The sequence below is a fragment of the Lichenostomus cassidix genome, chromosome 2 (genome assembly GCF_008360975.1).
Source record: "Lichenostomus cassidix isolate B80296 chromosome 2, HeHo_3.0, whole genome shotgun sequence".
NCBI lineage: Eukaryota > Metazoa > Chordata > Aves > Passeriformes > Meliphagidae > Lichenostomus > Lichenostomus cassidix.
Window position 1 is genome coordinate 81,405,941 of NC_139482.1, and position 23,412 is coordinate 81,429,352.

General features: G+C 40.3%; 1 protein-coding gene across 1 annotated transcript in view; it reads right to left on the reverse strand.

Annotated features, from left to right (window-relative positions):
* The window catches only part of ADCY2 (adenylate cyclase 2), a 202,186-nt gene extending 198,909 nt beyond the window's left edge, over positions 1-3,277 (reverse strand). Inside the window, exon 1 of the mRNA XM_085052161.1 lies at positions 2,915-3,277. Coding sequence (XP_084908287.1) covers positions 2,915-3,142 — 228 coding nt within the window. The 5' untranslated portion in view covers positions 3,143-3,277. The remainder of the gene's footprint in view (positions 1-2,914) is intronic.
* Positions 3,278-23,412: the final 20,135 nt, after the last annotated feature.

Below are 23,412 nucleotides of genomic sequence, written 5' to 3' on the forward strand. Positions count from 1 at the left end.
GTATCTAGTGTTTGAGGAAATAGAGTGCTTAATTCCAAAGGTCAAAATCACAATAGTTTTCTGAAACAAAAGCAGAATCTCCCAAGAAACCTCTACCAGTAATAATTGCACCACACTGTCTGAAAGAAAAGTAATCAGATTTCCAGGCACACTTTGTAAGTAATCTTGTTTACTGTAATTTTGCAACAGCTTTCATAAATTTTTCATCTGAAATCAGGATGGCTATAGCTCGAATTCTGACAGGTTGAAAGAGCTGAGTAAGTAGAATACATCCCTGTGTGGCTGGCTGTGTTTGGGAACACTTAAGAATACTTTGGCATATACAAAAAAAATATATACATATCAGAGTGATGTATTTTAACAACCAAACAAAACATTAAAATAGAAGGAAAGCCTCCTCTCACTTCCATTATTTTCCGAATTTAAGACAGCTTAGAATATAAAAATGCTTGATGCTTCATGAATATCCATCCTAACAATGTCCAATCCCACATTCCACGTTCTAAGCTGTTCTAAAAAGCATAGGCCAGAAATACAAATTGAGTGTTACAGTGAGTCACTTTGGTGTTTTGTCTCTACAACAGGCTTAAGTAATTTTCAGTGAAATCTTAACTGTCTTGTACAAAATCTAAAGGAAACAACTGTTAAGAAATATTTCCTTTAACTTCAAATGGGTAGCACAGACCCACACAGAATGATCCCACTTCACTTCCATTGGGCCTTCCCTACAAAAATAAGTCTCTGTCAAAACAATCACACACATACAAGTTGTGCAAAATGAAAGATAAGGATATTAATCCTGGCTTTTGTGGCTCAGATACTCCTAACCACACGACCCTTTTATATCATCAGGCACAAAAAAATTACTAAGATTCTACAGCTCTATAAAATGAGTTATCCTTTATTCAGATGTGGGAGAAACAGATCTAAACCTTCAGGAATATTTTAATCACAAATGCAATCAGAAACTAGACTAAAATAAAGCACTTTTAAGTGAAATTTTTGGCAGGGCTCCAAAGGATTTTGTCCAGCATCCTATGGCTGGAAGACCACACAGGCAAGCTTTCTCTCTGCCTGAAGTTACTTTTATCTGTCAACTAGAAACTTTGATGAACCACACCTCTTTCTCCACTCACCCATCCAGTTGTTAGCGACAGGAAGATAAAAGGCTCAGGAAAACGGTTTTAAAAGCATTTTTTTTCTCTTCCGGTATGTCTGGAATTCCAAATGCAGACTGAACTATTAAATTCACTCTTTCTGAAGCAGTAATGCCTGCAAGATTCAGCCAGTTCACAGTTTTGTTTCCATAACTTTCAGCAGTCCTCCCATGTGGGTACAGTTTTATGCCACCTTTGCTACTGTGAATGATTTACCTCAAGAAATTAAATTACCAAAATAACCACATGCAACTTGTAAACAAGCTGTAGATCATACCATAACTGAAAAGTACAAAATTTCGTGCTAAACACTGTGAAGCCCAAATTCTGCCACCTTAACTGTGGGCAAGTATAGTGCACATCTCCACATTCAACTATGCCCGACAGACTTCCAATTCCACCTTCCCACAGTCCCTTCAGCCCCGATAGACAAGCACCCACGTTAACACACCAGAGTAAGTGGTCAGACCTGTATTTTGCACACAGAGCTCCAGAATTGAAACCCTTGGACATGAAACAACTGAATTATGAGGCATCATCATTACTGGCCTCACATTAGCACTTTTACAAGTGTTTTCTATTTAGTAGGAATGGTTGAACAAAAATCTCAAAATACAATTGATACAAACACGAAAAGGAAACAAACCACCAGCTGACTGAAAGTTTAGCTAATCCTGCAGGCAGTTCCTGCAGGTTTGAAGACAAAAGTTTGGTCAAGCAAGAAAGCAGAATTCTCTGTATAAGCAAACCCTAGCTGCAGTGCCTCTAGGAGAATCCATTAGATTATACCGACCCATTCATCCTTGCCTTTGGAGATAACTAGCTCTATTCAATAAACATTAAGCTTTCCAGAAGGCCATTAAAAGATTTATTTAAAAAAAAAAAAAAAAAAAAAAAAAAAAAAAAGAGTCTGAGACCACTCAAATCCCCATTCTTTACTTCAGAAGTAGACAGCAATGCCAACAGCCTGCCTCTAATCATTAACAGCAGGGAAACTGTAGAGGAGCAAGAATTTTACTGCCCTCTGCAGCTTTTCCTTTGCAAGGGCAAAACGCCACCCATTTCTGGGGAGATAAACTGATACCGGCTTTCATCTGCTGCTGTGACACATTTTCTTCCCGAAGGCTGGAAACCCCACACTGAGCATGCAGAAAAGACATCCGACCGAACAAACTTCACCTTCCTTAAAAACGAAGGCTGTGCTGTCCCAAAAGCTTTCTTGAGAAAATGGGTCAAACGCTAGAAAATGGTATCGTGGGCGAGGGAAAGGGACAGAACAAGGAAGGGCACGGCCCCTGCTTACTTGCCCTAAAAATATTACTTCAGATACAAGTACCGACGGCATTTTTGTGCAGCGATTCAAACCCTGCCACTACAAAGCCACCACGGCCAAGCCGCCAGTTGGAAGCGAGCGGAGCCAAGGAATTAAGTGAATTAAACTCGATGCGCTTGTTGACTCAGTTTTCGCTCCATCAGCCGCTGCTCCAGCGTCGCCTCTGAATATCGGGCAGCAAAGTTCGGGCGGGGGTTCCCCGGCCCCGCCGCCACCTCGGCGCCTCCGGCCACCAACTTTCCGCCGCAGGAGCTGCAGCACCGGCTCTCGGCCGCCCCGTCCCGTCCCGTCCGGCTCGGCTCGGCTGGGCTAGGCTGAGCGGAGGGCGCCGGGTGCGGAGATGCCAGCGGGGCGGCGGGAGAGAGAGGGGGTGCCCGGGAACCCGGGGATGGCGCGGGTCCCGGACCGGGAGGGCGTCTCTTACCAGCCCGGAGGCGAAGAAGACGGTGAGCAGAGCCAGGCAGGCGCCCATCACGATGAGGAGCAGGAAGACGATGAGCGGGTGCTGCTGGCTCATGCAGTAGTAGGACTCGTAGAGCCAGTCCCGGGAGCGGGACTGTTCGCCGCTCGCCCCGCAGCCGCCGCCCGCCTGCTCTGCCCGCTCCAGCAGGTAGCGGCGTCTCCTCCTCATCATCATCGCTTCTTGCCACATCGGGCAGAGCCCGCAACTCCCTCAGCGCCGCCGCCGCCGCCGCTGCTGCAGGAGGCAGCCGGGGAGTGGAGCGGGGCGCGCTCCCGCGCGGGAGGCGGAGAGGAGGAGCCGCGGCGGCGGCGGCGGCATGGGCATGGTGCGCCGGGATGCCGCGGCCGCCGCGCAGCCCGCCCGGGGCTTGGTGCGCCTCCGGAAGGCGCCACCCCGCACGCACAAGCCTTGCCCGGCTCCCCCGGAGGCGGGGGCGGCGGGAGCGCTCCTCCTCGCCGGGGAGGGCAGCGGGCGCCCGCCCAGAGTAAGCGCCCCGGGGCGGCGGCGACAGCGGGAGGTGCCTGGGCGGGCGACAGTGAAAGCGGCCGCTGCCCCGCGCCCCTCCGCCCCAGCGGCGAGAGATGCCCCCGGGGTCGGGCCACCTGCCCCGGCCTCCCCTGCGTGCGGCGGGAGCCCTGGGCGGCCGGAGGGGCGCGGTGCGGCCGCAGGTGCCGCTCCCGACCGTGAGGCGGCCGTGAGGCGCAGAGCGGCGAGTGGCGCTCCCGGCCCGCCCCCGGCCCTGCCCGGCTCCCCGGGGTGTGTGGCAGCACCTCCCGGCGCCGGAGGGAGAGACGCTTGATTTCTTTGCATTTACTCCCACGGGCGGACGGCTCTTGCAGGACTGTTTCACTTGGTACCTTCTCCGGAGGCGGAATCCTCTTTTTAGAAATCATGCCTCAATTTTTGTCAAAACCAGCGTTCAAGTTGGGAAGAAGCATAACATGCATTTTCCCCAGCTTACCGTGTTCCAAAGGACTTGGTTATTCCTATCAAAGCAAGCACTGGAAAGACGCTGGACATCTAACACAATAAAGTTACATGCCTGTCATGCACAGCTTTTACTGGATGAAGCTTTGTAAGCCCATACAGGCAGTTCTGCTTCCCCAGCCCATTGCTTCCCAGAATGTCCTTCCCCACAGGTTAAGTCCCCCTCTGCCCTTTCTCATCAACTCTCTAGCCTCTGTTGTTGCTTTGTCACATCCTTAAACTCATAGAGGCTGCCAAAGCTCTCCCAGGAGAGGAAGAGCAAAGCAACACAGATGCTAATGGACCTGAATGTCCCAAGGATGTCTCCTGGTGATTGGAGGGATGTTGTTAGAAACAAAAGGGACTTGGGAGTACTATGCTACTACGACAGGTGAGGAACTGGAGCTAATGTAAGTGGTCATAAGTTGTCAATAGTTAGAGACATAGAATACTGGGCTGACCATTAGTCAGGTGGAAGAGAAGGCAGGTAACTAGGCTGATAGACCAAAACTATATGCACTGTAAACTAATTTATATTTAACACCTAATTTCTATGCCAATGTTCACGTTTCTATCCAGAAAAAGAAGAGGTGCATCATCCACAAGTGCAACAAAGCAGAAAAACCAATAGCATATATAGCTCAGAAGCCCTGTCCATGTATTTGCACCTCTTGGATTGCTTGGGTTTTAAAGATGGATTGGACTTCAGCTTTCCTGCCCCCTGCTCCCCTCAGCTGGCTGGATGGAAGAGAAGCTGCTTGTTTTTCACTCTTCCTTGCCCTGAAGTGCTTGCTGGGGCAGGCAGAACATATGAGGAAAAGTGGAAAGTTACAACTACACCCACTGTTTTGGGAGAGAGAGGGTGAAAAACTCTCAAAAGCAGCAGTGATAAGATTGAAGGATGAACACAAATCTATGTGGGGAGAACATTCTGGCAGAATTAATTGCTGGGAAGGAGTTAGTAGAGGTGGGTGTGAGAATTTTTGCAACATGAAAAGGCTTTACTTGCAGTCACTTCAAAAATTATGGAGTTGGCCACCCTCACTGTCACACACACATATATAGTGGGATAAGCATAGGGAGTTTAAAAAAATCAAGACACAAACCAGGATTACAACATAAAACCTCTTTTAAAAGCAGATTTCAGTATTTGGTATTTCCAGGTTTTGATCTCTCAAAGGTGGAAAGACCAATATCACATATTCACTTCTGTAAAATTCAAGAATAATTCCATAATCCTTTATGTACGCAAAAAAAAATGCAAAATATCTGAAAAGGCAAAATGAAGCATGTTCTGTGTTCTTTGTGTACAACAATCATCCTTGCAAAAGCTTTTGAAACTTAGTATGTTAATACAGATATTGGAACTTGTTGTCTTCTTCCCCGAGCTGATTTTGCTTTAATAGCTTTCAACCACTTTCCATCTCTCTGAACCTGAACAGGAAAGGCCATTTCAAAGAGTTTACCATGATGATCATGTCATTTGTTTTTTATTTCAGTAAGATCTTATGCCTGTAACAGCTAATTCCTCATTATATTACCCTCATGCAATTTCTCAGGAAATAAAATTATAATTCCACAGCAAAAACTTAATTAACCCAAAGGTTGTTCAGCGGTATCTCATGCCTTTCCAAAACAATGGGATAAGTATAAGCCTCTTCTGAAAGACCAGACATAAGGTGCTTCGACAGCAGAGCAAGAGAAAGTAACATGGAAACAAGAGGAAGTAAAATGATAATTTCTAAACATCACTTCCTGAGGGTGCAGGAGCAGGAAATTCCTAAATGTTGCAAATCAAGCAGGTGAGGCAGAAGGCCAGCTTCACTGAACAGGGGTATTCTCTTAGAAATAAGATGGGAAAGGAAGGTGGAAGCAAGGTCACGTAACATGGGAAGAATACAGAGTGCTGCTTGCTACTGTGGGGAAAAAATTTGTGTGACCAAAGCTCAACCAGAGTTGAAGCTGGCCAGAGCTGTAGGGGGAAGTAATAAAAGCTTTTTCAAATATATTAATGGCAATAGGCAGAGTAGAAATAACATTGGTCAGTTACAGGATGAGGATAGTCCCCTCCCAAACAGGGACATGGAAAAGGCAGAGGTGTTGAATGCATTCTTTGCCTCAGTCTTCAATGTGGATGCAACAAGGGGATCTCAGTGCCCTGAGCTGGAGGACCATGACTGAGAGAATGATCAACTCCCAGTCAGCCCTGGGAGAAATTGTGTGAGATATGCTGCTCCAGCTGGATCCCTAGTGATCTATGGGTCCTGGTGGGATTTTTCCGAGAATCCTCAAGGAGCTAGCTGATGTCACCCAAAACCTCTTGATGATTTTTGAGCAGTTATGGGAATCTGGAGAAATCCCATTTGACTGGAAGCTGGTAAATGTTGTCCCACTTTTCAAGAAGGGTGAGAAGGAAGACCCTGGAAAATACAGGCTTGTCAGTCTCACTGCAGTACCCAGTAAAATCATGAAGCATATTATTCTGGGAGGGATCGAAAACCACCTGCAGGACAATGCAGTAATCAGTCACAGCATAGCTTAAGTCCTGCTTGTCAAACCTGATTTCCTTCTACAACAGGGTAACCCACCTAGCTGATCTAGAAAAGCCATTAGGTGTAATCTTTTTGGGTTTCACAAAACCTTTTGATATCTCACAAAAGATAAGAGCAAATATCACAGCAAAGCTGTGATATGTCTCACAGTATTCTGGACAAAATATCCAGCACATAGCTGGATCACCATGGTTATGTGATGGGTGAGCAGCTGGCTCAGGGGTCAGGCACAAAGAGTTACACTGAATGGGGTAATATCAGGCTGGTGTCCATCTCAGTATATCCTATGATTCTATGATTCTGTGATTCTCTGATATGTTTCCATTGGACTCTATGTTTTCTTCTCCAGCTGATGGACTACCCTGCTCTACTTTCCCTCTCCAAACTAGAAACCTGTGTCTTTCAATTACTTCTTCAAAGTCTGACTAGAAATATCCCACATCTTAATGTCTAAAACCCTCATCAGTTCTTAGAGAAGATCTCTAGATAGAAGCGGAGTCCAATGAAAAAAAAGCACCATACTGTCATGTAAATAATGACTGAAACATTCTATATATGGACAAGGTGACTGAAACTGTGCAGTACCCAAATCTGAATTTGAATCTTCTAATTTGAATGCTCTACTTTTTATTTAACATATTAGCAATTTTTTTTCTCCCCACAGGCTGCATTTAATTAAATGAACGTTATTGCAGTTGAATGACAATTATGTCATTGTGAAAGTTGAAATGCCATATGTTTTTAGAGACCAATTACCCTGGGTAGCCAAAAATAAACATCCTTTCTTGGCTCAACCTGAAAGTTTGCTGTGCCTGAGGGAAAAGGAAGGTACAGTGAATTCTATAATCTGTGGCTGAAAAGCAAAGAACTTTCAGGAAAAAAAACCCACTTCATGTATTATACCTTATTTCTCTAAATGGGGAACAAAAGCAGAGCTAGCATTTAAGATTGCCACAAACTATCTCCCATGTACCCTTTTAAGATTTAAGATTTAAGCATTTAAGATTGCCACAAACTATCTCCCGTGTACCCTTGGGACTCCCCCACCATCAAAGAATTTGTTCCTTAGCCAGCTGGTGTCTAAGCATCTGTTGTACCCCTCTGGAGAAGCAAAACAACACAGAACAAAAGGTTGAAGTCCACAGCTGCTTGTCAAAGCAACCATGAGCCAGAGGCATTACACATTACAGTAGCAGCTTAACAGAGAGAACTTGGTCCCTTCCAGCCTCAACTGTTCTGTGATTCTGTGTTGTCACAGTTTATTTCCAGTGTCAAGGGGGTTCTGATAAGTCCTAGGGAAAGAAGCAAGTCGGAACAGGACATACAGGAGAACCTTCTGTTCCCTACACTGCTCTCTTTGCCACTCAGGCTCAATCTCCATCACCTCTTTCCTTCATTTTCCCTTCCCTGTTGTCTTATGCATGAGTGTTCTGGTCAGGGATACAGCCTCTCAGCTGAGGGAGAAGAGAGACAGATCCTTTGCTCTCAGCTACTCTATTCAGCTGTAGGACATTCCAAACCACAGGAAATAAATTGCAGGGAAAGATGCTGAATCCCATAGTTCTGCAAGACAGCAAGCATTCAGAAGAGCTGTAGCAATTGGCCTGAGCAAAACACTGCCTCCAAGTCCACTGGTGGTCAGGCTCCCCCCTCAGCAGCTGGCTACCAAAGCTGCCCATTGGTGTCACCTTGACACTGTACTGCCACAGCCCAGCTCTGCCAGGACACCTTGCTCTGCCAGTAAGATTCCACATAGCCAGTGCCTCAGTGGCACTTCCAGAGCTTGGCTGTGGCAGCATGGCCAAAACCAGGTCAACCAGCCTTGCTTAGGGCTGTTCTGGGGAGACTCCAGGCTGTGTGCCATCCCTGCCATAAGATCAGGATGTTAATACATCTGACTTGACCATGGCTGTAGAAGGCTAGTATTAATTTTTTTTTGAGGAAGCATGTCACTCCATGTGGCCTTAAAACCCATAGGCTAAGAAATAGAAAATCTCATGGGTAATTACTTAACACTATCTTCTCTACTAGGGATGCATAACTTTTTATTATTATTATTATTATTGTTGTTGTTGTTTAACACTGAAGACAGCTAATTTTTACTGATTTTGTTCCGGATTCATTTTAGTGAGTTCAGTTAACAGAACTTGTTCTTTCAAATCTTATACTGCAGCTATGGGCCACTCTTGTTCTTCAAAAAATGATGACACGATTTCCTACGGAAATATATTGAATTTCACACACCTGCAACCAGGTGAAATTCACTTTTAATACAGACTTGCTTGAGGTGTTTAACATTGTTATTTAAGGTGCTAAAGTACAGCCTGACTGTTCTATAATTTGTTGTATAATTTTTTCTCCCTTTCTCTTTTTGAAGACAGTATCCAACTTTGGACCTCTCTCAGCCTCCATAAACTCTTAAGAGTATTTACTAATAAGTTCTGAGGTTATTGAAGGAACTAATTGAGATTCAGATGATCTGAAGATGTCTCAGTAACCTCTCTCCTTGCATGTTTTCATCACAGATGGTGACTACATTGGTCATCTAATCATAGATAACCTTTTTATTAAAGATTGAAACAAAATAGAGATCAGATTTTTAGAGGTGTTGGACCATCTGTTATTAGCTGAAAGGCAGGTCAGCTATTTCCAAAGTTGTCTTCTTTCAAGAAGCATGTGACAAACAGAAAATTATGCAGAAGTGCATCAATTTTCTCTCTGCTTGTAGCTTGTCTTTTCTTATTTTGATCACGCTATTCTTTACACTCAGTGTTATAATATGGCTTAGTTTCCAAATTCTATATTATATTGTACTTTTTCAGTTTCAAGACATTAGGGTGCAATTATACACTTCCTAATCTTTCTTATTGGGATGATTTGCACTTGTGCAAACTTAGTGGTATTACTTAGGCAACCATCTACTCTCTCTTTTCAGGTAGGAGGTCCAGGGATGGTGGGAGGAAAGCAATAAGAATTTGGAAATTTGGAACTGCTCACACAGTTTTATAAAATTGCAAATTAACTGGACAAACTAAAGACAAGTACCATAGGGAGCTCAGGAAAGACCTGTTCAATATATAACTACAGTCAGAACACTTTTACGGCTTTCAAATGCATGAGGGATAATAAATAATTTAGAACATTCAATAATATCCCTATATTGATCATTTAGACAAGCTTCATCTTGAGTTGTATTACCCTACTTACCCTATCTCATAAAAACATTGCAGAACTAGAGACAAATTCTTCAGAGAACAATTAATCAAAAAGAAGGAAGAGTTTCTTCTATCTGGCAAATGTATAGGAGTGTTATCCACAGAAACTTAATATAGGAGCAACTATACTAATGCATATAACATTACTTTGGAAAAGACTGCTTGGAATTTATGTTTTCTTTAGTTTGCTTTTTTAAGAAAAAGGTTATCCTGAAAATTAAAGGAACGAAATGCAAAATTAGTAAGTGGCATATGTTATTTCACTTTGGTAGTTAATTTTTCAGAACAGATCTCTGTCACAAGAGGCTTCTAAGAACAAGAATTTCAGGGTAGCAAAACTGATTTCATTTTATCCAATAACAACTTAAATTACAAGGAATATTGATGCTGTTGTTTTCTGAGCAGCATCAGTGCAAGGCAATACATACAAAGATAAAAAAATACAAAAGGCACATTATGTCAAAATGGGTTTTTTGCATCTTCTGCTGAATAATGATGTGACTTTTTTTTTTCCATTCTCAAAGACTGGTTGTTAGCATAGATTATTCTTTATTGTCATTTAGCTGGAGTCAATGGTATTCCAATGAATTTAATTTATTAAAAGAAATACTCATTTCCTGAATAAAGGGCAAGACCATTGATTCAAAGACCACTGAACCCCACAGCACAGTCTACATATTCTTCCTTCGATAAGGAAGGTATATATATAATAAAATTATTTTGGTTCTAGACATTTTATGATGATCTTTACTCCATCTGCAGAATCGACTGAAAGTGAAAAAAAAAATGCACCTAAAGCAAAACTATAACTATGCAATTCTTCAAGATTATTCCAATGAATAAATCTGATACAAGGCACTTTACTGACCTATACGGGTTAATCACGTTAACTCATACTACAGAACAGAAGCACATAAATCTAAATATAAAATGAGCAGCTGAAATAGAAAAGTGCACATAGGTAAATTCATATCCAAGAAAACCATATTCATGTGTGTCTAAAAAATCATTTTTGCAAAATCTCTGTGTTTGTTTCAATTTTTCCCTCAGTACCTGTTATGCTAAAGGAAGGTTTCTCCCAACAGAGGCTGCAAATGGCAGTGCAAATAAATGGCACAATCCTGCAAAATTCAAGATATGAACTGAGTTCTGAGAATACTTAAAAGCAAACAAAAGTCTATATATGTTAATTCTGGGATTTCTGTGAGACTTTTTGAAACTTGGAACTAATTTGTGAAATAGGTTTTTGCAAGATGGAATGACAAGTATTTTTCCTAGATGAAAAATTTCCTGCTTTTAATTTTACAGTCTTCTTGGTTCCAAGAAAGTCATGTTTTTATAATTCTTGTGGTACTATTTATTTAATGACCAAAGTTTTGCTAAGACTGAGAAAAGAAAGCTCTAGGAAATGTTATCAACAAGTTAATATTTAAATTGGACTGGACTTAAGCACAAAACAACAGAAAAGTTGAACATCACTCCAGATTTGGATCACAGGTAAATTTTATCCATAATTTTTCCACTTGCCAGGGCTATACTGTCTCTCTTACGCTTGCTGAGGTCCTGAATTTCTTTCTCTCTTCACAGCTTCAGTATGTTCTGATAGATAAATGCTGCATGATCCCTTTGGAGATGGAGCTGGCACTGCTTGCTTTCAGACCTCTGTTCTGCCACTTAGTGACCTTAGTAAAAACATGTTAACCACAGATGGCTTCCAGAATCCTGTGAAGCTGTGTGAGGTAATGGTTTCAGCTGCATATTTGATAAGAGAGCCCAGCTGACAGCCGAAAGCTGTAAGAATTGGTAATGTTCCAGGACCCAAGTCTGCAGAGTTCTGCCAAGAGTAATGGATCCCAGGGTTTTGGAGAAAGCCAGAAGAGACTGAGCTGCTCCTGAGGATAAGAGGGCACTCTGGCCATGAAATCCCCTGGTATTAAATGAGTGATAGACTGGGTTGCTGGAGTGCAGGAGGCTGGAGTGATTTTCTGACGGGAGCCTTTGGGTGTGTGGGCTGAGTCAGGTCCTGGCACAGCATCACACCTTAAACATAGAGATTGTGAGTTGACAGCACAGCCTAACCCTACTTAACACTAAGGAGTGGGGAGCTCTAGAGTAAATGTCATTGGCAAACGCAGTCCAGCCCTGTGCCTTGCTGATGAAACCTACCTCATGTTGGGAATGCTTCTCTTGTTGCTTTGGAGAAAAGGTATTGATATTAATCAACAAAATATTCCAGCTTTAGAATTTTTCTTCAAACCAGGCAATGGATACACAACTGCATATCCACAATGTGTATTTGGAAGAGAAGCTTATAAATAGCTGCTAAAGCAATCTCAGATATTCGATATTTGAGCACCGTCTTATCACTAAGGGTCTTTGTCTAAATTTTTCCAGTTTTTGAGATCAAGATCTCAAAGTCTAAAGTAGCAGAGACCTATCCATTTCACAGGAGCTTTCTGGATCATTAGGGCTGAAAGAAAATTCACAGTGGAGGCAGCAAGGGACCTCCAAAGATTGTCTAGTTTTACCCCCCTGCTCTAAGCAGGGTCAACTAGACCAGGTTTCTCAAGAACATGTCCAGGTGAGTTTTGGGTACCTCCAAGGATGCAGACTCCTCAACACCTTTGAGCAACCTGTTCCAGTGTTTGATCACCCTTACAGTAAACAAACTTTTTCTAAAGAGGTTTTGGTTTTTTGCATGTTGTGCCCATTGCCTCCTGTCCTTTCACTGAGTGGCACTAAGAGTCTGTCTCCATCTTTTCTGTTCTCTGCCTCCTGTCAGGTATTTATACACACTTATATCCCCCTGAACCTTCTCTTCTCCAAACTGAACAGTCTGAACCTTTCCTTGTAAGACAAATCCTTCAGTTTCTTAATCAACTTCATGACCCTAGGTTGGACACACAGCTTGGAACATTTGTCCAAAGTCCAGCATCAGTCTCTTGCAGAGCAGGAAAGTCAAAAGAGGGCAATAAACTGATGAAGAAATACAAGAGAACACTTAAACAACTCGGTAGAAAATGTTCAAAGGCAGCAGTGACAGTGGTGTAGGAGTATTTTGGAAAATTATCAACATATAAAGAAAAGTATATTAATTATAAGGCAATCTAATAGTGAATAACATTAGGATAAAGTCATACAGCTACAGAAAATACCCAGTTACAAAGCAGGTCCTTCATAGTGAAGCAGGTTTATTAAAAAAAAAAACCCCCAAACCAAAAAAGCCCAAACCAAAAGTTGGCTATTACCTATGCAGCTGAGACATTTAGAAAAGAGTGACATTCCTTTCCTAAGTGTAAGTTTAAGTACAAGTAGAAATCTCAAAAGACAATCAGAATTCCCAGGAGCAAAGCATGAAATGTCGTAATTGCCATGCTGATATACTTAGAGCAAGAAGAAAAAAATTCATGCCGTCTTATCGAATTCATAAACTAATTGCGTTGGTCCGAAAATTTGAAAATATCCAAAGGAACAGAGAATGATAATATACTCAATGTAAAAAATAAAAGGAAAAAAAGGAAAAAACCATCTTTTGTGATGATTACGACCTTATAGGCTAGGAAATCCTAGTTTTGCTATTACACTGTAGTTCTATGATTTAAACAAAAGAGAAACACAGGAGTTTTCTGGATCTGTGAAAAGCTCATCTTTTACAATAAAATATGTTCTAGTCATTAACTGTTTGGGAAAAAAATAAAATCCATAAAAGCTGAACAAATATTTTGACTAAAAGTTAGAGTAGTGCTTTATGAGGTTTAGGAAGGTCAGCACTTGTTTCGTCTGCTGTTGATGCCTAATTAAGCTTGGGAGCTGCTTTTCTACCATTCTCCCTGAAGTAGTCATGCATGTGTCCCTTTTATTACCAAATTCACAGGTCTGGTAGGAAATAATGACTTGCATCTGATTTTTTCCAATAAGGCTAATGATCTCAGTTATAGAAAAAGACAGAGGATACAGTATAACAGAAATCAGGACCTAAACGTATTATTCTTCCACAGACTCTATCTGATCTTAAACTCAATTTATTAGACTAACAGGGTTTAGCAGGGAGAAGAGGAAGACCATTCAGGCCCATGTGTTTTAACTACATCAGTTTTCAGGTCTGGATCAAAAGCTGTAAAATTGATATTAAATATCGATTGGAAAAAATTTCCTGTTTTAAATGAGGTATTTCCTTATATTGAGCATAAGCAAGGTATAGAACTCTTTGTTAAAGGATTCTGTGAATGCTAAATATTTACAAGCATTCAAATAGCAACTTGAGAAAGTTGTGTGCTGATGGAGGAAATGTGCTGGCCATTAGACTCAGAAACAACTTTCACTTCATAAAGTTCCTGAAAAGTTAGTTTTTCACAGTCAAGTGTTACCAAAGTCTGAAAGGGGATTCAAAGGAGACACTACTACGCATTTTGTCCAATTTTTATATACCTTCCTGCTGTACCCTTATAGCCCAGACAGTTTGGTGCTATAAGTTGGTTTCAAGCATAGCTACAAAAAAAAATGCAAAAAAGTTTCTTTTGCTCTCTGATCATATGACTGTCATCCAGGTTGCTGTAGCTGTAGCAGCCAAACTACTCAGCTTCCACGTGGTTGCTGCATGTCCTGTAGTTTTAATCCTGTTTTATGTATGGTGTTGTCCAGCTTGATTTAGCTTAATTATTGCATAGCTTTGTTCAACTATGTAGTTCTTCTGCTTCTAAAGTTATCGTGACAATAAAATGTACCAAACCTAAATAACCATGGTATAACTACCTCCAGTGAAACTGGGAAACATGAAAAAAATAACTCTGAGCAAACCCAAGGAATGAACCTTCAACACTGTTTTCCTCTTAGCAAAATCTCAGGTCATTGAGAACTTGCTATGATATTCCACTGGAAGGGTGAGAGCCTAAAGGGCAAATACTTTGATTTTATTATATTACTAATGATCTTTAATAGATTTAAGAAATATGGATTACAAGTGCTTGTAAATGGACTAAGTGGTTGCTATATTTGATTAGACTGTTACAGTATTAGACCAGCAGTTAAGTCCAGTCATGGATCTTCACATAAGTTGTGGTCATCATGAGATTCTGTGCATAATACTAAGCATGTACCACTGATAGTTGTTGAAGACAGGTTCCCGGGATGGATGGACCTTGGATCTCTCTCAGTAGGACCCTTATTTAGAAGAGGCTTTGCAAAAATTATCTTCATGAAGTACCCAAACTATTCTCCTAGAATCATTCTGAATTTTTTTTATCTTGGAGAGCAGCAATCTGCATGCATTGTAATGCTCCTGCTATTATAATTGGAGTTTCTGGAGTGTTTCAGAAATCTTAGAGGATAGTCATTAAAACTGGTAATAGAAAACAGATATCTTTTCAACAAGCAGATCAAGGGATGCAATTTAAGTTCTCACCCACGCTGTACTCTCATCCAAAGCTCCAGCTGTATAAAAATAAGAGTTAAATTCAGTACTATGTAAACATCATACAAAAGTGAGCTGCAAAGCTGTATCCTTTCCCTCTTTTACTTTTCTTAGGGAATTACCTGTTAATTAACTGATGAACCAAAACAACCCAGCCCTTGTTTAGTGAAGGGAAACCCATCCAGAAGCTAAAAAATAACTGCCTTTGAAACTCACCAGATGACTTTTGGCCAGTGAAGAAGGGACTATGTTGTCCAAGAAAATTTTAGGTCAGATATTCCTTCCTCCTTCTCCCCCCGGATTCCTGTATAGAAATAGCACAAGCCCAGTTACATCACAAAAGGAGCAGTCTTTTTCTCTAAAAAAGACGGACATCCAAAACAATGATAAAAAAGCACAAAAAATATTAGTCTTAGCATTATGCCAGCAGCTTTTAAATATGAAAAAATAGTTAGAGGTGAAACAAGTTAAATTACACAATTACTGCAAGAAACCATAATTTAAAGATAAGTTCATTCTTCTGTTATTGTTGGGACACTTCCTGAGTCTGTGTAAATACTGATAAATCCCATTGAAGTAAGTCTCAGTCTTCAAAGGCACCAAACACCTTGATACAAATGATTTCTGGGATACAAACACTTTCAGGGATGTTCAGCATTCCTAGCATTCCTAGGAGTGTGATTTATAGAACTCCCTTGATCAAAAGAAAAATCACATCACTGTGGCTTTTTTTTTTCCAGCCATACCAATTTCCAAAATAAATATATAAAACCTTCTGCATGAGCACTACAAATGGACTTATGTCACTTCTATATTAAGTAACACTCAATTTGTAAACTCCTAGAGTGTTTCTTGGCTAACAGCTTTGTTCATTCGAATTCCTGCAATATATTGAATATCTGAGAATATGCTCTTGGTGATCACAGCCATTCATTACAGTGAAAAGCTGAATTTCCCATGTCAAGGGTATAGTTTGAGAATTTTTCAATGGGTGGGATAACAGGTAGAAAGATAATTACAAAAAAAAAGTACATTTGTGAGATGCCAATACCATATAAAGTAGAGAATCTCAGAAATTAAAGTGGAAGAGGTAATTAAGCATTTTCTTCTGTTTATGTCACAAGTCATTAAACAGATTAAATTAAAATGCATGAAATTTCTGGGAGAAAAGATGTCACCATTTTATAGACAAAAAACCAGAAACACTGTGAGTGATATAAACAGTCCTTGATAACTCTCTAACACTCCTCACTCTCCCCTCCTGATAAGGACATGTTTTCAGAAAAGCATCTGTGACTTAAAAAAATTAGCTATGAGAGAGGATTTGTACCAACTCACCACCCCCTCCACAGAACATACTAATGATATTAATTACACTTTAGCTGCCATTGTGACAGAGAATGTGCTAAATACCTATTAGCTTAAGGAGCGACTAAGTGAAATGTGTTTTCATTAACACTGTGTGCTTTCTGCTGCTACAAACCAGGGTGAAGCATCGGTAAGAGAGAAGCTGTGAGAAAGACTAAATGTATGATGTATCTGATACAGTGCCAATGGACAAGGACTAAGTGTCTTCCTGTAGCACAGCAAGGCCTCCTCATTGTCAGAGGAAATCAGCCATGGGAAGGGAGGAACCATGTCTTGTATGGCTGAGTCTGAAGGTCTTCAGAGCCTTTGAATTTTGACACTGAATCCTGATTTTGCATGGACACAAATTAAAAGTGAAGTACATTAAGTCTTCAATGTGAGAATAAAACTTCTTTTCATTTTTCAGGAGATGTGAGGATTGAAACCAGAAAATTTAGCTCAGAAAAATATTTATCCTGACTGAAATCCTGTTTGGATAAATATATTCTTGTGATAAGTCAGGCATTCCTAATATAATATATTCCATGCCATATTTGCCAGAGGTAAATCCATTTCTTCATCCCTCATCTACAAATAAGTGCTTCACCTTTTTTTTATTACTTAAAATATTGTTTCACTTTGCTTAAAGAGGGGGATATGATTATAATAACATTGTTACTGTTATTATAAGCAAGACAATAGCATTAATGCAATCACAAAGATGAAAAATCAAGTGCAGAAAATGCCAGAGCAAAGCTTTAACCATCCTCCAGGTATTTATTTATATCCCCAGGAAACCATAACATACTATAAAACAATGTAGATTATCTTTTCTAGTATAACAAACCTATATATGGAACGCATATTCTTCCTTAGTGTGTTTGCTTTATAGATTTGTGTGATCTTGAAAGCATGTCGTGTTTAAGAAAAATTGCAGATTAGCAGAATATGGGAAGAATAGTTTAAATTTTAGAAGAGAAATGTGCTTTAAGCTTTTATTCTGGAAAAAAAAGTGAGCGAGATTTATTATGTGAATGGGTTTCTAACTTGGAATGAAGAAAAAGTGAAGTTGTAGACTGGTGCTGAATAGCTGCATAAGAAGGAGACATGCAGTAATATTGTTCAAAGAAGAAAAAAATACAGTTGATATCAAAATCCATGGTAGTGTGAATTACAGATCAAGTGCCATGCAGTCTACTGGGCTGTGGAAGAGTAAACCCTGCAACTTCAATGTTTTATTGTAAAACTTGGCAGAAAGCATAAATTCATTTTGTAACACAGGTAGACTCAGAAGTGTTGTGAATTGCATGTTACATGTAGATAATGCAAATATTCCCTTTCCTAGTGTCTGGGAAGGCACTTACAGGAAAAGACAGCAAATTTAATTATTCTTGTATTTGCTGGGATCAGTACAGCTCATCTCAGTGGAAAAAAAAACCAACAAAAGACACACAACATTTTTTGTAAGGATCAACTGTGATGAATTTTAGAAAATGTACTTTCCCTTTGGGAAAAAAAAAAGCTCTCCACAGAAGAAAAATCTGGACCAGTTTATAAAGATGAGTAGAAAAACGATAATATGAAGGGTAAAAAAACATGCCATGAAATTATATACAGGAAATGTAATGGTAAAACCCATAGTGAAAAATTATTCTTTTAATTGCTCGTGTTGTAAAATCAAGGCCAAAGACCTACTGAATATGAGGGGATGCTATGACAGGCCCTGTGGAGAGGCCTGAAGATTTGGCATAATTTTTTTCAGTCAATTGGAATCAGATAGCTATCAAAGTAAAGATAATTAAGAAAAAAATAGGAGTCCATTTTGTAATAGAGGGAATATCTCAGTAGAAAGATGCTTTCAATTCACCTAGACCTGATTTAATTTCATTCTAAGCACTGGTCGATGATATCTGATTTCTGTCCATGGCAGCGTAACAGACTTCAGAGAAAAAAAAAATAGTTAAGGTTCTAAAATCCATCTCAGATGGTATTCTCATACGCAAACCAGGGAAAAAATCCACAGATTAAATTATTATGGATTGGGTGTAGGATTGCTAACATTCAGAAAGTCTCCACTGAGGGAGCAGCTATTTCTGACTCAGTGTCTGACTGAATGAAGCAATATAGAAAGATACTGTGCAAGTCTGTCTGAATTCTTTTTCATATTTTCATGTGTATCCTGGAGATGAGAGAAGAGAATGGCTTATTAAATCTACAAGTTAGATCAAGCAGGAAGAGGACTCAAGTGTATTTGAAGTGAAAATGAAACTTAAGCTGCCAGGAATATGATACAAAAAAGTAGAATTCTGGTGTGCAGACTGAAACTCGTGATGCTACCTATAGGTGAGAGAAATCCACTTCACAGAGGAAAACAAAAGCATCTGGTCTGGTACAGACATGCAAAAAGGGATCTAAAGGTTGTTGGCTCCCCGTTCAGCCCTGGGAAGGCAAGAGCCAGAGAGCTCTGTTCAGCGCCTGGCACTGCTGTTGCAGGAAGAGCTATACCAGAGCAAAGATAATCTATAACAGAAAACAGATTGAATAAAAGACTGGAAAACACTGAAGGCAGTTAGGACAAAGAGAATGAAAACTTCTTAAAACTGAGGGAATAGTTGGTTCATATGATGGATAAGGAGAGAAGTAACCTACAATTGTAAGTTTAACAGGGAAGATTTTAGCAACTATGTAGGGGTGGTTTTGTTTGTTTGTTTGTTTGTTTTTTGTTTAGAAAGATTATGAGATCACTGGAACAAATTAGAGATCAGCTGACAGGATATGAACAATGGTAAATTTTCTTGTTCTGGACCATGGCATGGGCTGAATGACCTCTTGAGTCTTCTCTTCCAGTCCTATGGTAACTGCTGCAATGGTGTTACCATGAAATTCAGGTAATTGCAAGTTCTCTACTAAATGGTTGGTTCTAATACTTGGGATCTTTAAGGCAAATCTGAAATATGTGATAAATAGAAATACTATTTTGGACAAAGCTTAGTTCAACATAGCCTTGATATCCACAACTATTAGCCTGTCTACTAACACTGCCTTACGTAGACTTTAAAAATATTTCACCAGGTGGTGCTGTAACACATAACCTTCCAAGCCTTACCCTACCCCCTGGGCACATGGCAGTCTTGGGAAAGCGTCTGTGGGTTGTGCAAAAGTGTCTGCAGAGGCAGAATTTCTTTTAGTCTTTGATGTAGCTGTAAGACTTGTGGAAAGAGGGATTGTATAAAAGGTTGCTTCGCAGGCTTGATTTCAGATTGTATAAGGGGTATGGTAAGTTCTGAATGTGTATATATATATATGTCTGTGTGTATGTATATTTTATAAATATATCTGATTTACTGGTTTCTCTGTCCTTCAAAGTCCTGGATATGCCAACAGAAGGATCACACAGCCTCTGAGCAAAACGCTGCCATCCATGAGTGATGCATATACAGCTGTAATATCTAAACACATGCTCTGTGAATGTACTATGAAAAGAACAATTAAGATCAATTCATTTAGGGACAATTTTTATTATACAGCACAACAACACAAGTGTTCTGTGCTACATGGATAGCAAAGATAACTTATATTTATTTAAATCAAACCAAACAAGCTTTGGAAGACTGTATAATTCTGCTTTCTAAATACAGAAAATATTTACATTGTCCTCTTAATGTTCTCTTTTATAAAATGAGGACATTACAGTATATTAATTAAAAATATAGGATGCTTACAAAATTTCACTAAAACTATGAAAAAAAAAATCTAAACTAGAAGCAACTTTGATGGTCATCTAACCCAAACTGGTCCCTGGTCAAAGTACACTCAACTAGATCATGTTGCCCAGGGCCTTGGCCAGGCGAGTGGATGAGGATTCCACAATCTCTCTGGGCAACTTGTTCAAGCGTTTAACAGATTTCATATGAAATTGCTTTCCTTGAATCTAATCAGAATCTTTTGTGTTGTAGTTTAGGTCCATTACCCCTATGAAACGCATTCCACATTTTTGAGAGGAGCTTGGCTCCGTTTTCTCTATGCCATTCTATTAAGAACTTTAAAAAAGCAGGGAGAAACTCTCTTGGCTTCTCATCCTAAGGCTAAAAAAGCCCATTTCTCTCAGTCTCTCCTAATACTTCATGCACTCCAGTCCTAATCTGCTCTACTGGACTCACTCTAGTATGCCAGCATTGTTAAGATGCAAGTTGTGCTGCTGTTGTTGTTGCTGGTTCCATCCTCATCTGTCTCTGAAAATAATCTGCCACAGTTTTTTTTTTCATGTGCTTATTGGATAGTTCAAAACAACAAGTTGTCTCCTCACCCTTCTCTTCCCTTGAGAGTCAAAGAACCCAGTTCGCCTCAGCCTCCTCTCACATGCTATGTGCTGCAGTCCCGTAAGCATTTTGATGACTCTCCACTGAACTCACAGTAGGGTAGCAATGTCCTTCTTCTCCTGGGAAGCCCACAAGCAGGCACAGTAGTCCAGCTGTGAATAGCCCAGATGGGAAGTATCACCACCTTTGACCTGCTGGCTAAATTCCTGCTTTGTTGTTGTTGCCCATCCTTGCTGTAGGGGCACATGTTTATTTAACAACCTTCTCATACACCAGGATTTCTCACCCCTTTCCTGCAAAGCTGCTTTCTAACCAGTTGGTACCCTGCCTAAATTGCTGTACAGAGTTACTCCGCATAAAATTGTAGGACCATAAATCTGTATTTGTTGAACTTCATGAGCTTCCTGTCAACTTATCTGTCCAGCTCATTGAGCACCCTCTTAATAGCAGCCCTGTGCAGTGTATTGATCCTCATCTTTTCTAGTCCATATCTTACCAAAAGGACTACAAGAATACTGTGCGATACTATATCAAATGTTTTGCCAAAATCAAGGTAAATGTAATGTACTTGCTATTCCCACACTCACAGAGTCTGGCATGGTATTATTAAAGGTGGGTAAGATTTCCTCTTGCTAAATCTATGCTGGCTTTTCCTTATCACCTTCCTGTCACACATACGGCTGGCTAGGGCTTCCAGGAGGATTTGTTTGCAGTTCTGTGGACTGATAGACTGAAGGCCTGTTATTATTTGGGTTTGCCTTCCTGATCTTCCTGAAAATGGGTGTACTGTTTGTTTTTTACTGCTCATAAGGAACTTCCTTTATTTGCCATGACCTTCCAAGGATGATAAAGCAGGGCCTCACCATGACTGTGTTCAGCTCCCTCAGCAGCCTCAAGTGAGTCCATCCGATGCTGTGGATTTGCGTGAGCAAAACTGACTTGATTGCTTCCTAATTACTTCCTGAACAATGGAGAATGCTGTATTCCCAGGGATTCTGCCAGTAGGCTCAGTGACACAGGAAGCCTGAGAGCAGACATTTTTAGTGAAAATGCAGACAATTAAAAGGCATTAGGTACGTTGGCACTTTGCATTCCCTTGTATGCTAATGGACATACAGAAATTCTCATTGCTGTTCTTTCCATAAGTTTCTAATTTCAAGTACAGCTGAGCTTTGGCTTTCCTAACTCCAACACTGCTTGCTTCGGTAATATCTTTATATTCCTGCTCAGTAGTCTGTGCACCTCTCTGCCTGTCATGGGGTTTCTTTTGAGGATTGAGTTTGATCAGGGGGTCCTCGCTCCTGTTGACCTTCTGTATGTGCAGAGAATGACCTGTTGATGACCTTGAGGAGGACATCCTTGAAGAACTGCCAGCTGTCCTGAGTTCCTTTAGATCAATTTTATATGGAATTTTGCTAAACAGATCTCTTAACAAACTGAATTTTAACACCTGGAAGTCCATGGTTTTGATCTTTCTGTTGTTTTAAAAGATAGGATTTTAAAAGCCAAGATCTTATGATCAGTGCAAACAAAACTTGAACTCAGCCTTCCCAATATCTTCCCAAATTCATTTTCAAGTAACAACTTATATAGAGCACCTTTCAATGTTGCATCTACATTCTAACCTCTGTCTAGGATGGAAACTGGGTATTTTTCCTTTCTTTAATTCCTTGTTATTAACATATTAATCTTTAAATTACAGATGGCAAATAGACAGATCAATAAATATTCAATCAGATTTTCTGTACAAGATTGAAAAAAAAAGAAGATCATTGGATAATAGGGTAATTCAGGTTGAAGAGGATCTTAGGAGGTCATCTCCTGCAGAGTCAAAGCTGCTGACTGCAGAATAGGGTGAGCTGTGAGGTCAGACCATGTTACTGAGGGCTTTTCCCAGTCTGGTCCTGAAAATTTCCTAGCCTAGAAACAACACACAACTTTTCTATATAATCACATTCACTGCTCAACTGTCCTCATAGTGGACAGCTGAACAAGCCCCATTCCCTCAGCCTGTCCTCATATGGCATATGCTTCCTCATGTTATGTCAGCAAGTTTACCATTTCTGAATCAGTTTGCAGCATTCTGTGACATCAGGACCAAGCTCTCTGATGTCATTCAGGAAACTTTTGGAACCTGCTTGGAGGCTGGAAATCCCAGTTTTGTAGCAGACCCTCCCTGGGACCCCAGCATGGCACTGATCAATATGGCAATGCCTAAAACCCTATGGGAACCCAAACTGATGTATTTAATCTTTGGAATGGGAAAAAATACAAAGAAAGAAAAAAAAAATAGAAGGTATAGAAGTAGAGTATGCTACCAAAAATTCAGAGATTAAGACCTAAAAAGTTAAGGAAGACATCACTGTAATTTTAAAGCCTTTGTGACTTTTGTCAAGTTAAATTTTGTAAACAAGCTTCTTAGTTTCTTAAAGGTACAAGGTAGGCCATTAAATGTATTAGCAATATCAGAGATATCATTTCACTGCAAAGAAAACTCCCACTGAGAGATAACTCTGTCCTTCTACCATCCAATATATTTGTTAATTTCTGAATTGCTCTAGTAAGTCCAGCTGTTTACAATTTGGCCATAGGACAAATTTAATATTTTCTTCTTATAAGTTAATATGTGCTATTTGATTAATTAAAGCAT